The sequence below is a fragment of the Pipistrellus hanaki genome, assembly GCF_964339955.1.
Source record: "Pipistrellus hanaki genome assembly, chromosome: 10".
NCBI lineage: Eukaryota > Metazoa > Chordata > Mammalia > Chiroptera > Vespertilionidae > Pipistrellus > Pipistrellus hanaki.
The window spans coordinates 13,618,000-13,635,174 of NC_140512.1; the positions used below are offsets into that span (position 1 = coordinate 13,618,000).

At 36.4% G+C, this 17,175-nt stretch overlaps 1 protein-coding gene and 1 long non-coding RNA gene across 5 annotated transcripts in view; one reads left to right on the top strand and one right to left on the bottom strand.

Annotated features, from left to right (window-relative positions):
- The first annotated feature begins 971 nt into the window (after window positions 1–971).
- LOC311628845 lies at window positions 972–13,301 on the top strand. The gene is made up of 2 exons (XR_014796089.1): window positions 972–4,418; window positions 4,481–13,301. It is a non-coding gene; the product is annotated as an uncharacterized lncRNA (long non-coding RNA).
- CDK13 (cyclin dependent kinase 13) overlaps window positions 8,193–17,175 on the bottom strand; it is a gene marked incomplete at its 5' end in the record, with an annotated part of 96,120 nt that continues 87,137 nt past the window's right edge. For 2 of the 4 annotated variants that reach the window (XM_084896413.1, XM_084896412.1), the window contains 2 exons: window positions 8,193–15,183; window positions 15,768–16,043. In XM_084896413.1, the coding sequence (XP_084752539.1) occupies window positions 14,333–15,183; window positions 15,768–16,043 (1,127 nt within the window). In that variant the 3' untranslated portion in view covers window positions 8,193–14,332. Of the gene's footprint in view, window positions 15,184–15,767; window positions 16,224–17,175 lie in introns of all 4 variants that reach the window. The other 2 variants (XM_084896411.1, XM_084896410.1) reach the window with 1 other exon arrangement.

The window sequence follows — 17,175 nt, forward strand, 5'->3', positions numbered from 1 at the left end:
GGGGGGACAAGAGATAAATCAATGAACTTATATACTTATATTCATTGCCCATGGATGCAGGCAATAGGATAGTGAAGACCTAGAGGGGGTTGGGAGGGGTGGGAAGGGGAGTGGGGGGGGGGAGTGGGGAGGGGGCAAATGGGAGATATCTGTATACTATCAGCAATAAAAAATACAATTTTTAAAAAAGATGAAGTCAGGTACAACTTGAGCTGAATAAGTCTGACGATCAAATCAGTTTCTTTGAGAATTTATTTTATCTCCAAATTTCATTACGTATTCTAGCCAAACATAACTAAAATAAAGATATTCAGCCATAGGGGGGTGGGGGAGGGAGTAAATAGATAATATAAGAGTGAAAAATCAATTGGGTTTACCGTTTTGATAGGTATTTAGAAATCAAAGTGAAAAATGTTTTTTAATTATGAAGCAAAAAAGATGGCCAGCCTCTCTTCAATAAAAATGCGACATCAGACCTCGCCTGTTTGGCTCCGTAGGTAGAGCGCCAACCTGCGTGAAGGGTCCCAGCTTCGATTCGGGTCCAGGGCATGTACCTCAGTTGCAGGCTCAATTGGGGCGTTTATGGGAGGCAACCAATCGATTTGTCCCTCTGTCTCTCCCTCTCCCTTCCACTCCAAAAATCAATGGGGAAATATTCTCAGATGAGGATTTAAAAAAAAGTTACATCCGAGTTCTTCAACATATTACATTTTGAATATGCAAGTGCAGAATAAAAACTGATAATAGCCGAAACCGGTTTGGCTCAGTGGATAGAGCGTCGGCCTGCGGACTGAAAGGTCCCAGGTTCGATTCCGGTCAAGGGCATGTACCTTGGTTGCGGGCACATCCCCAGTAGGGGGTGTGTAAGAGGCAGCTGATCGATGATTCTCTTTCATCAATGTTTCTAACTCTCTATCCCTCTTCTTTCTTCTCTGTAAAAAAAAATCAATAAAATATATTAAAAAAAAAAAAACTGATAATAAGCAGGAGCCCATTAAAGATACATTTGAAATGAGACACGACTCATAAGGTAAATATATTCTAGGTTCATGATAGTTAAACACCCAATTGTGTTTTAAGGGATGATAACCATCTTGCGTATTAAATATCTTCAAAACTAGAAAAAAAATATTTTTAAAAGTTGTGTTTTCTATGTTTACATTCTTATTAGAATTTCTAATAAAGTTATTTCTGTTTCTTTATTCTCTACATTTTCACTGAAGACTTTTTTTAAAAAAAATTAAAAAGGTTCATTGGATACAGATAATAAAAGACAACTGGTTTTTCTGGTATACTGAGGTTTAAGAAGAAGAAATTATATTACTACCAATAAAGGCTTTGAAAGTCACACCAACAGGATGATGAACTCTATGACCAAGTATTTGAAAACGTATGTATCCTAGAGAAATATATGCATTCGAATTTGTGCGGAGACATATTAAAAAATGTTCTTTGTAGTAATCAAAAGCTGGCAACAATCTGACCACCAATAGGAGAAAGAATGAGTAAGTTGCATATTTGCACAATTCAGCCATTGAATTAATTAGAACTACATGATACAATATACTGAAGCCCTAATCTTCAATGTAGCCATACATGGAGTAAGGAATTAAAGTGAGGACACGCGAGTGGGGGCCTGATCCGATAGGTTAGTGTCCTTATAAGGAGAGACACCAGAGAGCTCGCTCTCGGTCTTCACGGACTCAGAGGACAGGCCCTGTGATGGCGCAGAGAGAAGGCAGCCACCTACCAGCCGAGAGAGCGCTCTCCTCAGAAACTGGACTCTGCCGATCCTTAATCTGGGACTTCCAGCCTCCAAAACTGCGAAATAAATTTCTGGTGAAGCCTCCCAGCCTCTGGTATTTTGTTATGGCCATGTTCAAATCCCTGTGACTGTGGGCTATTTGTTTAATGTCTCTTTGCCAACCATAACATTACTTTTGTTGCTACATCATAACTGTAATTTTGCTACTGTTAATGAATCGTAATGTAAATATCTGTGTTTTCCGATGGTCTTAGGCGACCCTGATAGCAGTTCGCAACCCACAGGTTGAGAACCGCTGCTGTAGAGCCTAAGATCATCGGAAAACACAGATATTTACATTACAATTCATTAATGTAAATAATGAAGGGGCCCGGGGGGGGGGGGGGGGGGGGACCTCCGATGCAGCTTGGTATAATCTGTATCACACCCTCTCAAAGACCTCCTACAACAATTTCTCTCTGGTTGGCCTAAGTCAGAGATTTTCAACCTTTTTCATCTCATAGCACACATAAAGCAATTACTAAAATTCTGTAGCACAACAAAAAATGTATTTTTGCCAATCTTGCAAAAATAAGTATAATTTTGATTCATTCATACTGGGCAGCTAGTGTATTGGCTGTCGTCATTTTTTAATTTTGACAATCTAAAGGAAATGAGGACAGTGCCCCTGACTAGTCAGATATTGCATGTTTTAAAAATTCTCATGCAACAATAAAGATTTAAGAAAAAAATCCTTGTGGCACGCTGGTTGAAAATCACTGGTCTATGTCTTTCTTTGTGCCAATACCACATGATCTTAATAACTGTTACTTTATATTAAGCATTGAAATCTGGTAGAAAAGTTTTTCAGCTTCGTTCTTCAAGGTTGCCTTGACTAGTTTCTTTACATTTGCACATAAGTTTTAATATCAACATGTTGATTCACACACACACACACACACACACAAATGCTGGGTTTATAATTGGGATTGCATTGAATCTATAGATAGCCCAACATGAGAATTGACCTACTAGATGTACCAGTTAATAATGCGGATTTTTTTTTTCAACAGATGGAGTTACACATATGTTAATATATATGCGATTTGATATGCATGCTATTTTGTTGTATTAAGCTTCAAAACTTCATATCAAACTTTCTGAAGGTGTTAACATCATAAATATTTTTACACTTAAAAATATCGAATTTCATACCAAAAAAAAGAGTATTTGCAGGAAGTTTTAATTCATGACTGTATTTTGAAGAAAAGTGCTGCTGAGCCTTATCATATACTTTGGGAAGCTAATAGTGAACATGCTCCATCGCAAGATACTTGAGAACGCTGGATTAAATGCTTTAAAACCTGATTTCTATGTGAAAGACAAAGAACATCCAGGTCAAACAAAAAAGTTTGAAGACCAACAATTACAAGCATTATTGGATGAAGATGCGTGTCAAACACAAAAACAACTTGCAGAAAGATTCAACGTTGCTCAGCAAACAATTTACGATCATTTATAAGCAATGGGAAAGATTTTAAAGGAAGGAAAAGGGGTGCCACATCAACTGAACAAAAGACAAATGGAAAACCGAAAAGTCACCAGTGAAATATTGCTTCAATAGCATGAAAGTCTTTTTTGCATCCAATTGTGACTGGTGAAAAGTGGATTTATTTTGAGAATCCCAAATGCACAAAATCATGGATTGATCCAGATCAACCATCTATTGTACATCGACTGCAAGGCCAAATCGCTTTGGAAAGGGATCAGGAAGATATAGTGTATTATGGGCTTCTAAAACCAGGTAAAACTGTTAATACTGATCGCTACTGAAAACAAATAATCAATCTGAACCACGCTTTGATCGTGGAACAACCAGAATGGGCCAGAAGTCACGGCAAAGTAATTTTGCTTTATGATGATGCAACATGACACACTTCAGAACCAATTAAAGACACATTAAAAGATCTTGCCTGGGAAGTATTAACCCACCCGCCCTATTCACCGACCTTGCTCTTTCAGATGACCACTTGTTCCCATCAATGGCACACGCACTTTCTGAGCAGCACTTCAAAACATACTAACAAGTGGAAAATTGGGTCTCTGAATGGTTTGCCTCAAAACAAGAAAAGTTCTATTGGGACAGTATCCACAAATTACCTGAAAAATGGGGGAAATGTGTAGCTAGTGATGGACATTATTTTGAATAAAGCACTTTTGATGTTTCTCTTGAAATTATCGGGTTTTCTTTGATTACAAAATCCACATAATTGACCAGTACACCTAGCAATACCATCAAGGCTTCCAGTTGGTGAGCTAGAGTGTTCTTGCATGCTTCCTCTCTTCTTCCCTCATAGCTTTACATCTTTACTCTCAGCAGTGTTTTATAATTTTTAGTATAGAAGTACATCTTTCTTAGGATTTATTCCTAAGCAGTTAGACTTCTTATGCTGTGATTAATAAATTTTATTTTCCCATTTTGCTAGCATATGTATGTGTGTGTGTGGGGGGGTGTTTATACAATTGACTTTTGTATCTTGACCTTTTATTCCATTTTCTTTTTTTTTTAATTGTTTTTTTTTTTTTTTTTTTTTTTTTTTTACAGAGAGGAAGGCCAAAGTTATTAATAAGAGTATATACTGTCTGATTCCCTTAATATGAAGCTTAAGAACAGGCAAAAGCCCGAAACTGGTTTGGCTCAGTGGTAGAGCGTCGGTCTGCGGACTGAAAGAACAGGCAAAAGTAATCAAAGGTGATAGAAATTAGAATAGCTCTGTTTAGGGGTAAAGATGGGGAAGGAGTAAGACGGCCTGGAATGATAGATACGTTCTGTCTTGATCTGGGTGGTGATTACATGGGTATCCTATATAAGAAAAAGCCTAATATGCTAAGTGTCCAGTCATCCATTCAACTTGCATAATATGCTAATGATATGCTAAGGCCACTCAACCTCGTTATGACATGCACTGACCACCAGGGGGCAGACACTCCAACCAGTAGGTTAGCTTGCTGCTGGGGTTGGGCCAATTGACACTGAGTGATAAGGGCCAGACAAGCCCTGGAGCCCTCCCGCAGTCCCTCCCCAGCTTGCCAACCTCCCGCATCCTCCCCAGCCCCAATCATGCATCAGTGGGGTACTTCAGCCTGGGCTGCACCTTCTTGCAATCCAGGACCCCTCAGGGGATGTCAGAGAGCTGGTTTTGGCCCGATCCCACAGGCCAGGCCAAGGGACCCCACAGGTGCACAAATTTGTGCACTAGGCATCTAGTAAAGATATAAACTCATTAAGTGCACTTATTACCTTCATTTATACATGTTATAAAACTTTTAAAATGAAACTAAAAGTGAAAACTTGTTTCTGATGCCCACTCAAGACTGAAATTTTTATGTTCAGGCATTGCCTGAAAGAGCCAATCTGACATGGGATAAAGACCAAAATATCCAAATTGAATGGTTTAGATGCTAGAAGACTTATACCACTTCCTTCTAGCAAATAAAGAATTATCATCTCTTCCAATGGACACAGAGAAATCATTTCTTTGAATTTGAAAATAAACCATAGTATTCTAAAGAAAATACTTTAGAGAGTTCTGCACTAATGACTCCTTCAGATGTTTAAGATGGGACTATACACAAGATAGTTCAAATATTTTATATTATGTGGAAAGCATCAAAGGTGAATACTGTTATTGGTTGATTGGAATTGGTACCTTACAACTCAAAATTTCTTTTATTACAAAGACATTTTTCTAAATTAATGTAAGACATAATCATCAATGATGAATTAAAATTTCCCCTTTACTATACCCACACAATCTCTTTCTCCAACAGCAAACATTCATAAAGCAATTACTATACAATATACCAAGCACTTTTAAGTTAATCAATCCTGAAAAGTTTAGGTATTGTTTCATTGTTCCATTTCACAAATGTAAAAACTAAGAATCAATGTTTTGATAACCTGCCTAAGGTCATACAGATTAATAAATAGTAAAGCCAGGATTTGGACTGGCTTGTAAGCCTGCTTTTTAAACCACAAAGGTCAATAATAATCCACAATCAGTTTGAGTTCCCAAAGTCTTTGAAATATTTAAAGCTAAATAGAAAGCCTGTACACACTAAAAATCAACAGAAAACCCCAAAATACAAATTTAAAAATGAGAGAAAATGAAAAAAAAAATTTTAGCAAAAGATTAGAAACAAAGCCAGCAAGGTAGCATTTAAAAAATAAAATTTAAAGGCAGAGTACAGAATAAACTGACAGAGCCCAAGTAATTCAAAATATATTTTTAAAAACTTGAATGAAAAAAATTAAATATTTATTACCAGGTGTGTGCTGAATATATAAAGCAAAGAGGATTAAACATCTAAGGAAAAAATACATAATAGCAGCATAAAAATTTATTTAACTGTCTCACTTGTTGAGAGATAAGGAAGGTTATAGAGAATCTCACCAGTGTTTAATAATATAGATTTAATGGTTATATGAAAACTGTACAAAGGACATACTCATCCTAGCACTCAGGAAATATTTACAAAAGTTGTTTGCTTAGCAACCTAAAATCTTTAATAAATTCTAAAAGGAAACTACATGAAATAGAAATTACAAGTTATTAACAAAAAGCTAAACTAAAAATTCTAAATATACCAACCACCTGAAGTTGAAATACACTATCCAAAATAGTTCTTGGATCAAACAAGCAATCAAATTTGTCACTGCCAAATATTTAGAAAACAATAATGAAAACAAATACATTCTTGACCTATAGGATGGAGCCAAATAATCACAGAATTCATATAATTAAAATGGTTTCTTTTAGAATTGGAAGAAAAATGAAGACAGTAAAGGAAAGGAATCAAAGTCAATATGCTATAATAAATTAGAAGTAAATGATAATTATTCTCTGGAGGTGAGAAAAGAATGCAGAGGTGGAATGGGGCAAATCCTATTTGTCTAGTCAAGGAAAAAAGACAATGAAGGATATGTAATAATAGATACATATATTTAAAAGACTAAGAGTACCTACATGCTAAAAGCATTTTAAATATAAAGTAGACAATGTATGGATTTCCAGAAAAAAGAGAAATTACCAAGATTTACTCAAGGGACAGAACATGAACATATGAGGAAACAGAAAACTTGTGAAAGAATTACCTTCAAGAAAAGATTCAGGTGTATTTGGATATAAATAAAGTAATACCACTTCAGAAAACAGATAACTCTCAGAATATATAAACTATTCAAATCTAATAAAAAAATTATTTTCTAATTTACTCTGGAAAGAAATCAAAACCTGTTAATCAAAACCAGACTTCTCTGAATGAATAATAAATACAAAATCCTAAATACAAGTTTAGTCAGTAGAATGCAGCAAACGGATGACTCATTATCTTTTTTTTTTTTTTAATATATTTTATTGATATTTTACAGAGAGGAGGGAGAGAGATAGAGAGCTAGAAACGTCGATGAGAGAGAAACATCGACCAGCTGCCTCTTGCACACCCCCTACCGGGGATGTGCCCGCAACCAATGTACATGCCCTTGATCGGAATCGAACCTGGGACCTTTCAGTCCACAGACCGACGCTCTATCCACTGAGCCACACCGGTTTCGGCCATTATTATCTTCTACTAATTTAACTGGTATCTATCATCAATATATTAAAGAAGAAAATCCATATATTGGTAAACACAGAAATGCATCAAAAAAATCTTATGTGTGAAATACTCAAAATTAGATATTCATGCCCTAGCCGGTTTGCTCAGTGGATAAAGCGTCAGCCTGCAGGCCAAAGGGTCCCAGATTCGATTCCAGTCAAGGACATGGACCTTGGCTGCAGGCTCCAGGCTGGCTGGCGGGACCCTGGTCAGGGCTTGTGCAGGAAGCAACCAATCGTCATCAATGTTTCTGTCTTCCCCTCTCTCTTCCACTCTCCCTAAAAACTAATGGAAAAACAAACTCTGGAGAGGATTAACAAAAAACAAAAATTCGACATTCAAAAAGTCCAGCACAAAGATTCCACCCGACCAGTGTGACTCGGTTGGCTGGGTGTTGTGCCACGCACTGGCAGATTGCTGGTTTGATTCCAAGTCAGGTCACACACCCAGGCTGCAGACTTGTTCCGCAGTAGGGAGCATGCAGGAGGCAGCCAATTGATGTCTTCTCACATAAATCTCCCTCTGAAAATCCATTAAAAAAAATCTTTAAAAAAAGAAAAAGAATTCCCATTATCATATTCAGTCAACTAAAAGCCATTAAAAATGATAATAGAAAATTCAAGTATTGTGTCCAATTTTTTTTAAAAAAAACAACACATGACAGCTTTTCTATATAAGTAGTAACTAGTTTAAAATATTATAATCCTTAATAATAATATGAAGAGTCCATTTGTAAAAGCGAAAAATATTTTTGGAAACTTAAGAAACAAAAAACACAAGATATCAGAACTATAATAAAGAAAATTTCCAACTTTTAATGAGGAACATTCCAAAATAAAACACTGCTTTCAATGAAAAGACCTGCCCACCATTATAAATTTAAACATGTAATGTAACATATATTTCCAATTAAAATGCTAATACAATATTTGAGTAAAGTGATCAAAATATGATTCTGAAAGTCCCATTGAAAAGTAAATGGGCAGCAGTAGAAAACTTTGACAAAGGAACAATTAAGTTCCATCCTACAACAAATATTGTCTGTGTCACAAACTATTCCTCGAATTGAAGTGATTTTATAAAGACTACAATGAAAGATGCATAGTTTGTAACAGCAGTGTAGTTCTTATTACTAGAAGAGAAAGACCAGGGGTGGGACATGACTGAAAGCCCAGAAATAAGACACACATAAGACAGGAGATGGTATTTTAAAACTAGGGATAGCCAGTGGTGGCTCAGGTGGTTGGAAAGTCAGCCCATATACCAGAAAGTGGTGGGTTCCATTCCCAGTCAGGATACATACCCAGGTTGCAGGTTCGATCCCAGGTTGGGGCAAGAATGGGAAGCAGCCGATGTTTCTCTCTCTCAAATCAATAAAAACATACCCCCTGAATGAGTAACAAGAATTTCTAACTAGGGATAGAATGAATTGTTTAACAAATGTTGTTGGCCAAATTAGTAACGAAGTATAAATTTGGATCATTACCTCACATTTAATAAATTCTAGAATGGCTTAGAATTAACATTAAAAGTAGAATGCTAGAGAAGTAAAATAAAATCTGTGAAAATTAATATGTTTGTTTCAGTCCTCACCTGAAGATGTTTTCCCACTGATTTCCAGGGAGAGTGGAGAGGAGGAAGGAGGGGGAGGAGACAGCGAGTCAATGCAGTGAGAGACACGAGTCCCTACTGGGCAAATACCACTAGCTTTCCAAGACACTTTAAAAATATCCCTGCAACCAAGGTATATGTCCTTAACTGGGAATCAAACACAGGACCCCTCAGCCTGGAACACTTCAACCACTGAGCCAAACTAGCCAGAGCAAAGTAATCTTAGAGAAAACTTTTCTAAGAAGACACCATAAAGATAGACTTCACTGTAATAATCAAAACATATCCCCAGAATTTTTAAGATTAAAAAGGGCTACCTTCCTCATATAAAGAGCTCTTCAGAGCAACAGAGATAAATACCTATTAAGCTTATGAATAGTTAATAAACAAAAGACAACTGGCTAACATGAAATGAATTTCACTAAGAAACAAATTGATTTATTTATTACCTGTCAAACTGGCAAAGACTTTAAATTTTTTTCAAAACCTAGCATAGCTAAATGAAAAGCAGAAGTAATAAGAATGTAAAACTTGAGCACCATTCCTGAGATCAATTTTAAGCTTAGAAATTTAGAAGCAAAATTTTAGGCCAGCAACTCCAAGGAATTTATGTATGCTTATTTGTGTGTATTTATGTGGATTTTCATCATACTGTCATTTATAACATAATATTCTATGTTCAGCAATAAGAAATTGTTCAATTATGATTTTTCCATAAAAGAATTTAGAAACACTAAAAAGATAGAATTATTGGCATACGATGTTCACAATATATTAAATGAAAAAACCTAATCACAAAATATAATCCCGTTGTTTAAAAAATAGATTTGCATTCACATCCATCAAAAGGCAAAATATTAATGGTGGTTATCTCTGGTTGGGTTCCTATGTTTTCACATATGTACTCATATAAAAAGGGAAAAAAGGTTCTAAGTTTTTAAACTTAGTCAATAAGACATGCCAGAGTGGATAACAAGTGGTCACCTTTATCAGATAAGATTCCTAAATTTGGTCTTGCAGATAAATGAGAAGAAAACAAGGCTAAAAATGGCCTGAAATTCTTTATGGTAGTTTATTCACAGACTATCAAATTCAGATTTAAAAAAAAATAACAAAAATGGTTTAAACACATTAGATTTAAGTTACTTTACTAAAAGTTCTTGCAAAAAAAAAAAGCATAACTTTACAACAAATGGGGGGGGGGGGGGGGAATTAAAGGGTGATTCACTACACAGCTGCATTTTGAATGCAATTAGAACCAGAAAATTCTTTTTTAATGGGACATTTGATATGGTGAAAGACTCACAAAATTTTTCCATTATGATTAAAATTTTGTTTTCTCCATCTTCAACTGGATCCCTTGATACTTTTTTAAAGCTTTTATTTTTAATTAAACTAGAAACAGTTTAAGGAATTATCTGGAGAGGCCTCTGGTATCTGACAAACCATTGCTTCCCTTATAAAACAACTTAAAAATCATAAAACCTTGATAACGTATAAAAGCAATGCTTACAGGCTTGGTGATATCACTCTTCTTCCTACAAATGGAAAATGCTACACTTTAATGGTTCAGTCTTATTTTCTAATTGTTGGATATTTAAGTAACTATTTTCTTTTTAAAAAGAGGCGCCTCCTTTTTAAAGACTACCCACATATGAAATAGTCCATAATTAAATTTTCTGTAATAGTTGATTTTCCTATTTTTTCTGGATTGTTTGTTGATTTTTTTAAAGTCATCTGACTTAGTGGTTCAGTATTCTAAATTTAATTTTTTTTTTTTTTTACTAAAATGCTGATATTTTAATAGTCAATTTTCCTATTGAAAAGTTAAGTATTTTCTGCAGAATTTAGACTTAGCTAGAGGAACTAGCACTGGCAATCCATCTCTCTTTTAAATCTCATTTTTCTTAGCAGTAAAGTGAAGAGATGGACCAGCTGGCTTTAAATTACTTGGACATCCTGTTCAGACTTTTAAAATATCAAAACCAATATCCTAGGGAATCAGTAGATCTTTATTCAAAACATGAATTTCAGACTTACTTCAAAAAAATAAGTAAATAAAGGACCTAGGGTAAAAAATTATTAAAATTAACTAAGCTCATAGCAAAGACTCTAACTCATAAATACCAGTGAGATTAGTCTGGAAGCATTTAACCCACTTATCTTCCATTTTTCTCAAGAAATCTTGATATTTCCTACAAATTGGCTTACTACAAACTAGATAGATGCAACTTAAATTTTGTTTTCATCAGTTTCCAGTTATTCTATTCTTTCTAGAACCTTATTTCTGTATTCAAATATGACAATAATTTTACAAAGACATTCACATTTTCAAGTGGCAAATACCACTAGCTTTTCAAGACACTTTAAAAATCTCCCTGTTTACTGTCAGCCTACTAAAAGTATGACTTAATGCCTTTCATGTTTACTGATGTAGTCCAAGTAATTAGAACATACTTGGCACTTGGTAGGCACTAAATATATATTTACTGATAGAATGAAGCTCTGAATCCAGCTAACACATTATCTTAATTCACATTTGAAAACTATTTTAATCAATAACCCCCTGAAAATGAGTCTTTTTTAAATTACATGGGTGACTATAACTCTAAAACACATAATGAACTAAATGAAGACGGGAAACATAAGGAGTTGCTTGCTGTGTCAGGAAATACACAAAGGAATTTCACATGGGTGACAAACATTTTCTTCTTTTGATTGGTCAATCTATTCCGTTTTCCTTTTACTTGGAATCCAACTTACCGTGTGGTTGTTTTCCAAAAAAGTTAAGCAATATTTTATGTTCCTTAGATTTCACTCCAGAAAACCCAGTGATTACTACAATTATTATAACCTACAGAATTAGCAATTTCCTAACCCTGCTCTTATTAGTCCAAATTCCTAAAATATTAAGTGCTGTAAGATTTTTTTAAAATGCTATAAGGTTTTTACTACCGTATCTCATAGATTTTAAAACATTCCCATTTCTGAATTTGGGGAGAATCTTTAAATTCACTCATCTTACTTAGAATTGCATTGTGGTTTAATTGGCAACATTATTTCTAAGTGGTGCATAAAATACTGGTATATCTCTCAATCAATGCTGCGTTAGGGCAATAGTCAAGTAACAACTTCCCTATTCATCCAGCCGCTCTCGCAACATAAATACATAACTAAAAGGTTTTGAAAAACTGTCCAAACACAGTTCAATTGTATATAAAATATTTAATTTTTAAAACACAGGCTATTCATGTCACATAAATATCTTCAATTTTATGTTAGCTACTATGGTCAGCAGAATTAACAAGTATGACTATTAAGAATAACTTAGATACTGTCACTTACAGGAAAGTCTAAAGCTCTAAGACTCACCATATTAAAATTTCAGATACTTGAATACTGTAGCTATTTTGTAAAATTTCAAAATATTTCTTCACTTCCTGCAATGCAGTTTCATTATAAGTTGTTAGTACTTAATATCCAAATAAAAGCAAAGTAAGTTTTTCTTTCATTTCTCCCCAACAACAAAAAAGTTGCATCAAAAAATAAAATGGTCAACTGACATCATTTTATAGTAGTAAAATGGTAAATTATCCACTTTAAAATATTCTTACTCTCACCAAGCTAGAATGCTTCCCATATACTACATTAAACGAAGGCTCACAAGTCAGATAAAGGGCACAAGGTTAAAAGACTGGCTTTAGTACTGGAGCGGTTTCCAGTCTTTAACAGTTGTTTCAATTTAAGATTCCAAATCAGATTCCAGGAGAGAACAGTGAAAACAAAACGGTTAATTGACACAACTCTCATTTCCAGACTCTCTTTTTTCATTTAGTGGTGTGGAAACCCTGGCTATGTACCTTTGGTTCCTTCCTAAAATTATTATAATTATCTGTGTGAGTGTGCACAAGTCAGATTTAACACATTACAATTTAAATAAGAATTTCTCCATTCTTTGTTGCTTTTAATTTTTAAAAATGCTGAATTGAACTGAAGTCCTAATAAATCTCACAGGTGAGAGTTTTCTCTCACTTTTTCTTTGCTCGCAGTAAATTCAATTTAGGCATTGTTTGTAATTAACAAGTGAACAGTGTTAATTTTTTCTTAAAATGGCAATCGCGTAACTTAAAATATGGTGTTTGCTACCCCGCCCCAGGGTGTTAATAGAATTATGCAAATTATGTTTGTTATGCCCTGTTTCTATGTTACTATGGCAAAAGGAAATGGAACGACATGGCAGCCTAAAAGAAAACATGCTCTGAAATTCTCATTAAGCTATTGCTTTCAACATTTTTTTTTACTTTCAACATTTAAATGACAGAACTTTTTAGACCTCATCGGAAGTGAAGTACTGATCACAGTTCTATTCCCTTTCTTTACTCTCACTCCCTTTTCAAGAGAAGGTGGTAGTGGAAGATAACACAGCCCAAAGACAGGCAGAATAGGAGAAAGTGTGATAGGCAGACAATGGATCTAACAGGAACTGAACAGGCAGCCCTAAACCCCAAGAGCTCCCTTCCTCTTCAATACAGTGTATTGATTCCCTTCAGAAGACAAATGGGTGTAAAGGTTAACTACTTTTTCAGACCTTAAGCTTACCTGTTAAGGCACTTACTTACCCTCCCCCCCCACCCATATTTTTCATATAAAACCCACTTTTCATTTGAATGCTTTTTGCTAGGTTATGATAATCTGCAAAATAAAACAAAAATAACATTGACCATTTTTTTTTTTTTATAAAACTTGCTTCAAGAGAAAGGTTGTGTTTTATTTTCTGAAATGAGCACAAAGTACACCTTTCACAATAACACTGAAAGCAGGTGCAAAGACTGACAGTGACCTTTGACTAAAGGTAGCTTTGTAAAAAGAAAAATACCAAATAAATCAGTGCCCTTTCTGATTGTTGTAAAACTGGAGAAGGAAGGGATTGGTTGGTTGTTACATAAAAGTTGGTCCAAACTTACAAAAAAAAAGCACAAATGTGCATAGTTCAGATCTGCAAGAGGGCCATAAAGAACTTTTATGTCCCTAATATTAGCATCCACTTAAAACTGCAAGAATACAAAATAAAACTGTTAACTAGAATTTGTGAAGATGTACAATCAATAGATCTAGTTTTTAGAACAGCATGAATTTAAGCAAAGGTGGGGTTTTTTTGTTTTTTTGGTCTTTTTAAACTATTGTATGCAAGACCCTTTCCACATAAAAATAAAGCTGTTGTTGAATTAATATTATTCAAGTCTCTTGGATTGCTGCCTTAAACTGCAGCTAGAAAAGTCTTTCCAGATAAAAATGATGTGCCTGAGGAAAAACTGATACTCAGTATGGCAGCCCTCTGCCTCGACCCCTGCCGGCTGGCGTGCTAATGTGTCCCCTGTATCCTTGTGAGTAGCCAGGTCCTTGGGCGGGAGAAGTCCAGGTCTGTCCGTGCATGAGGCTGGGGCCCCCCGGGTTTTCCTGTAAGGTACCACCATAGTTATAGTTGTGCATCTTGGCTGGCAAAGGATGAGTACTCTCTGGCCCTGTGGGAGGGTCACTGCTGTTCGCCAGGACTGCAATGGGGCCATGGCTATATTCAAATCTGTGGTCCTTGTCTCCACTAAACAGCATGGGAGCAGTGTTGAGGTAAATGTCTCCATAGCCAGCCACTGAAGTGGGAAACGATTCGGAAAAGGCAGGAGGCTGAGGTGGACCACCAGAATGAGATGAAGTGTTACTGTAGTTATCCAAAGGCTGGATATCTGAGTTTCCAAGGAAGCTGCGTCGTTCCAGTGGCAGCGCGGAGCCACCTCCTAGACCATCATTACTAATATAAGGAGCAGAAGAGAAAGAAGAGGATCCAAAATTGTCCTTGTAGTCTGAAGGGGGTGGATAAGTATCACCTGCCTGGTAGTCAATGCCACCTTCTCTTTTGGGGTCCTCCTGGGGTTGGTGCTGAGTGAGCAGCTGCAGCAGGGCTGCCTTCACTCCGGCATGAGGGTCGGTCAGGGAAGAACCAGTGGCAGGAACGTGCTGGTTTTCTGTCCGATAATCCAGGTCATCTTCAGTGACTGGTGGTGGTTCAGGTGGTTCCGGAGGTCGTTGGTCAGGAGGCAGAATACGAGGCCGCTCTGGTTCTGGTGTGAGCTCCAACATCCTCATGTCTTGGTGCTGAATGAGATCATTTTGCCCTAAGTGAAAAAAGAAGAAGAAAAAAAAAAAGAGTCAAAATATACTATGGAAAATCAAATATTCAAAATAGTTAATGTTTCCTATGGGTGGTCCTAAAGAGTTCCATCTCTATGCAACCACTCACCGCCACCGCCACCCCCCCGCCCCCACAAAAAATATATATATATAGAAAAGGGAAACAGTATATAAACCCTAATATTGCCTACTGACATTTAAATGTATGGTGACCAAAAATTATATTATATTTGACTTTATAAAGGTATCTCATATATACCTGTTTATTGTTTGAAGAACAAAAGCTACTGTATATGCAAAATTTCTGCCTTGGTCAATCATCCTGTTATAGCTGGAGTAAAAGATTATTTCTTAACCATAGAAATCCATGATATTCATAATAAGTTATATCGCACATGGATAATTTGCTAAAGAATCAATATCTAGAAGTAAACAGATTAAAAAACCTAAGACCTGAGAATTTTCACACATTTCCTTGCAATGCCACTCAACCATACACATTACAGATAATCAACAGTAAGAAGCCAGTGTGGGCGCGGCTCCACTGGCGGTCCATCCGCACACTCACCCGACACCGGAGTGCTGGGTTCCGGAGGCGGTCTGAGCGGTAGCGATGCTGCTTCGTGGCCCGATCCGTTTTCCCTTTCCTCCAGTAGCACTTCTTTCTGCTTTGACTGCTGAGCCTTTATTAACTGAGTCAACAGAACTGCAAATGCACTCTGCACGGCCGCCTGGGCAGCATCAGCTTCCACTTTCGGCTGGACGCTCTGAGCAGAAGGCTGAACTCCTCCCAGTGGTTTTGAAGACTCCTGTTGTGGTGTTGATGGATCTGTCTGTTTTTCACCTGTTGCCAAAATTCCAGCAGGAAGGTTTATTTTATTTAGCTGTTGTTCAGTCTCAGAGTTTACCTTAATGTTCAACACTTGAACAAAATCAGCCATATTAATACTTGTTTTAGATTGTAGTAGGTTTAGTAGAATTGCCAATTCAGTGTGGTTTAACTGCTGTCCAGGGCCTGTTTTTACTAAAGACAAAATTTGTATTAATTAGCATTGCCATAATTCATGGCTGCCCCACCCACAAAATGGCTCTGTATGACCACCAGGTTCGATTCTGGTCAGGAGCATGTACCTTGGTTGCTGGCACATTCCTAGTAGGGGGGATGTGCAGGAGGCAGCTGATCAATGTTTCTCTCTCATTGATGTTTCTAGCTCTCTATCCCTCTCCCTTCCTCTCTGTAAAAAATCAACAAAATATATTAAAAAAAACAAAAAACAAACCTCATGAAGCAATCTCTGCTAGCTCCAAATATTTCTTCTGCCATTTCCTTACCTCTCTTAGCCATCACAGAATTGAGGAGAGTTATGGCCTTGCTTTGAATTAGGCTGTTCCTACCATTTGTGGTGTTAACTAGAGTAGTATTTTTAATTTCCTTCAGTAACTTTTCTTTTGCATTCACAACTTGGTTAACTGGTGCAAGAGGCCTAGCTTTTGGTCTTACACTGCTTTTGGCATGCCTTCCTTACTAAACTTAATCATTTCTAGCTTTTGATTTAAAGTGTAGCTCTTCCAATTTACTATTGTGTCTGAGGAGATAGGGAGGTCCAAGGAGATGGGAAGAGATGGTCAAAAGGTCAATGGAGCAGTCAGAACACATATAACGTTTATCAATTAAGTAAGCTATCTTCTATGGCACTGTTGGGGCGCCCCTAAACAATTACAATAGTAACATCAAAGATCACACTGGTCACTACCCTGGCCGGTGTGGCTTCAGTTGGTTGAGCAAAGTCCCATGCACCAAAAGGTCACCAATTTCTCATCAGGGCACATAGGCACCCCTGGTTGGGGTGCATACAGGAGGCAATCAATCAATGTTTCTCTGTTACATCAATGTTTCCCCCTCTCCCCCATAAAATCAATAAAAAATATATTTAAAAAATAAAAGACCAATCACTGATCACCACAATAAATATAAT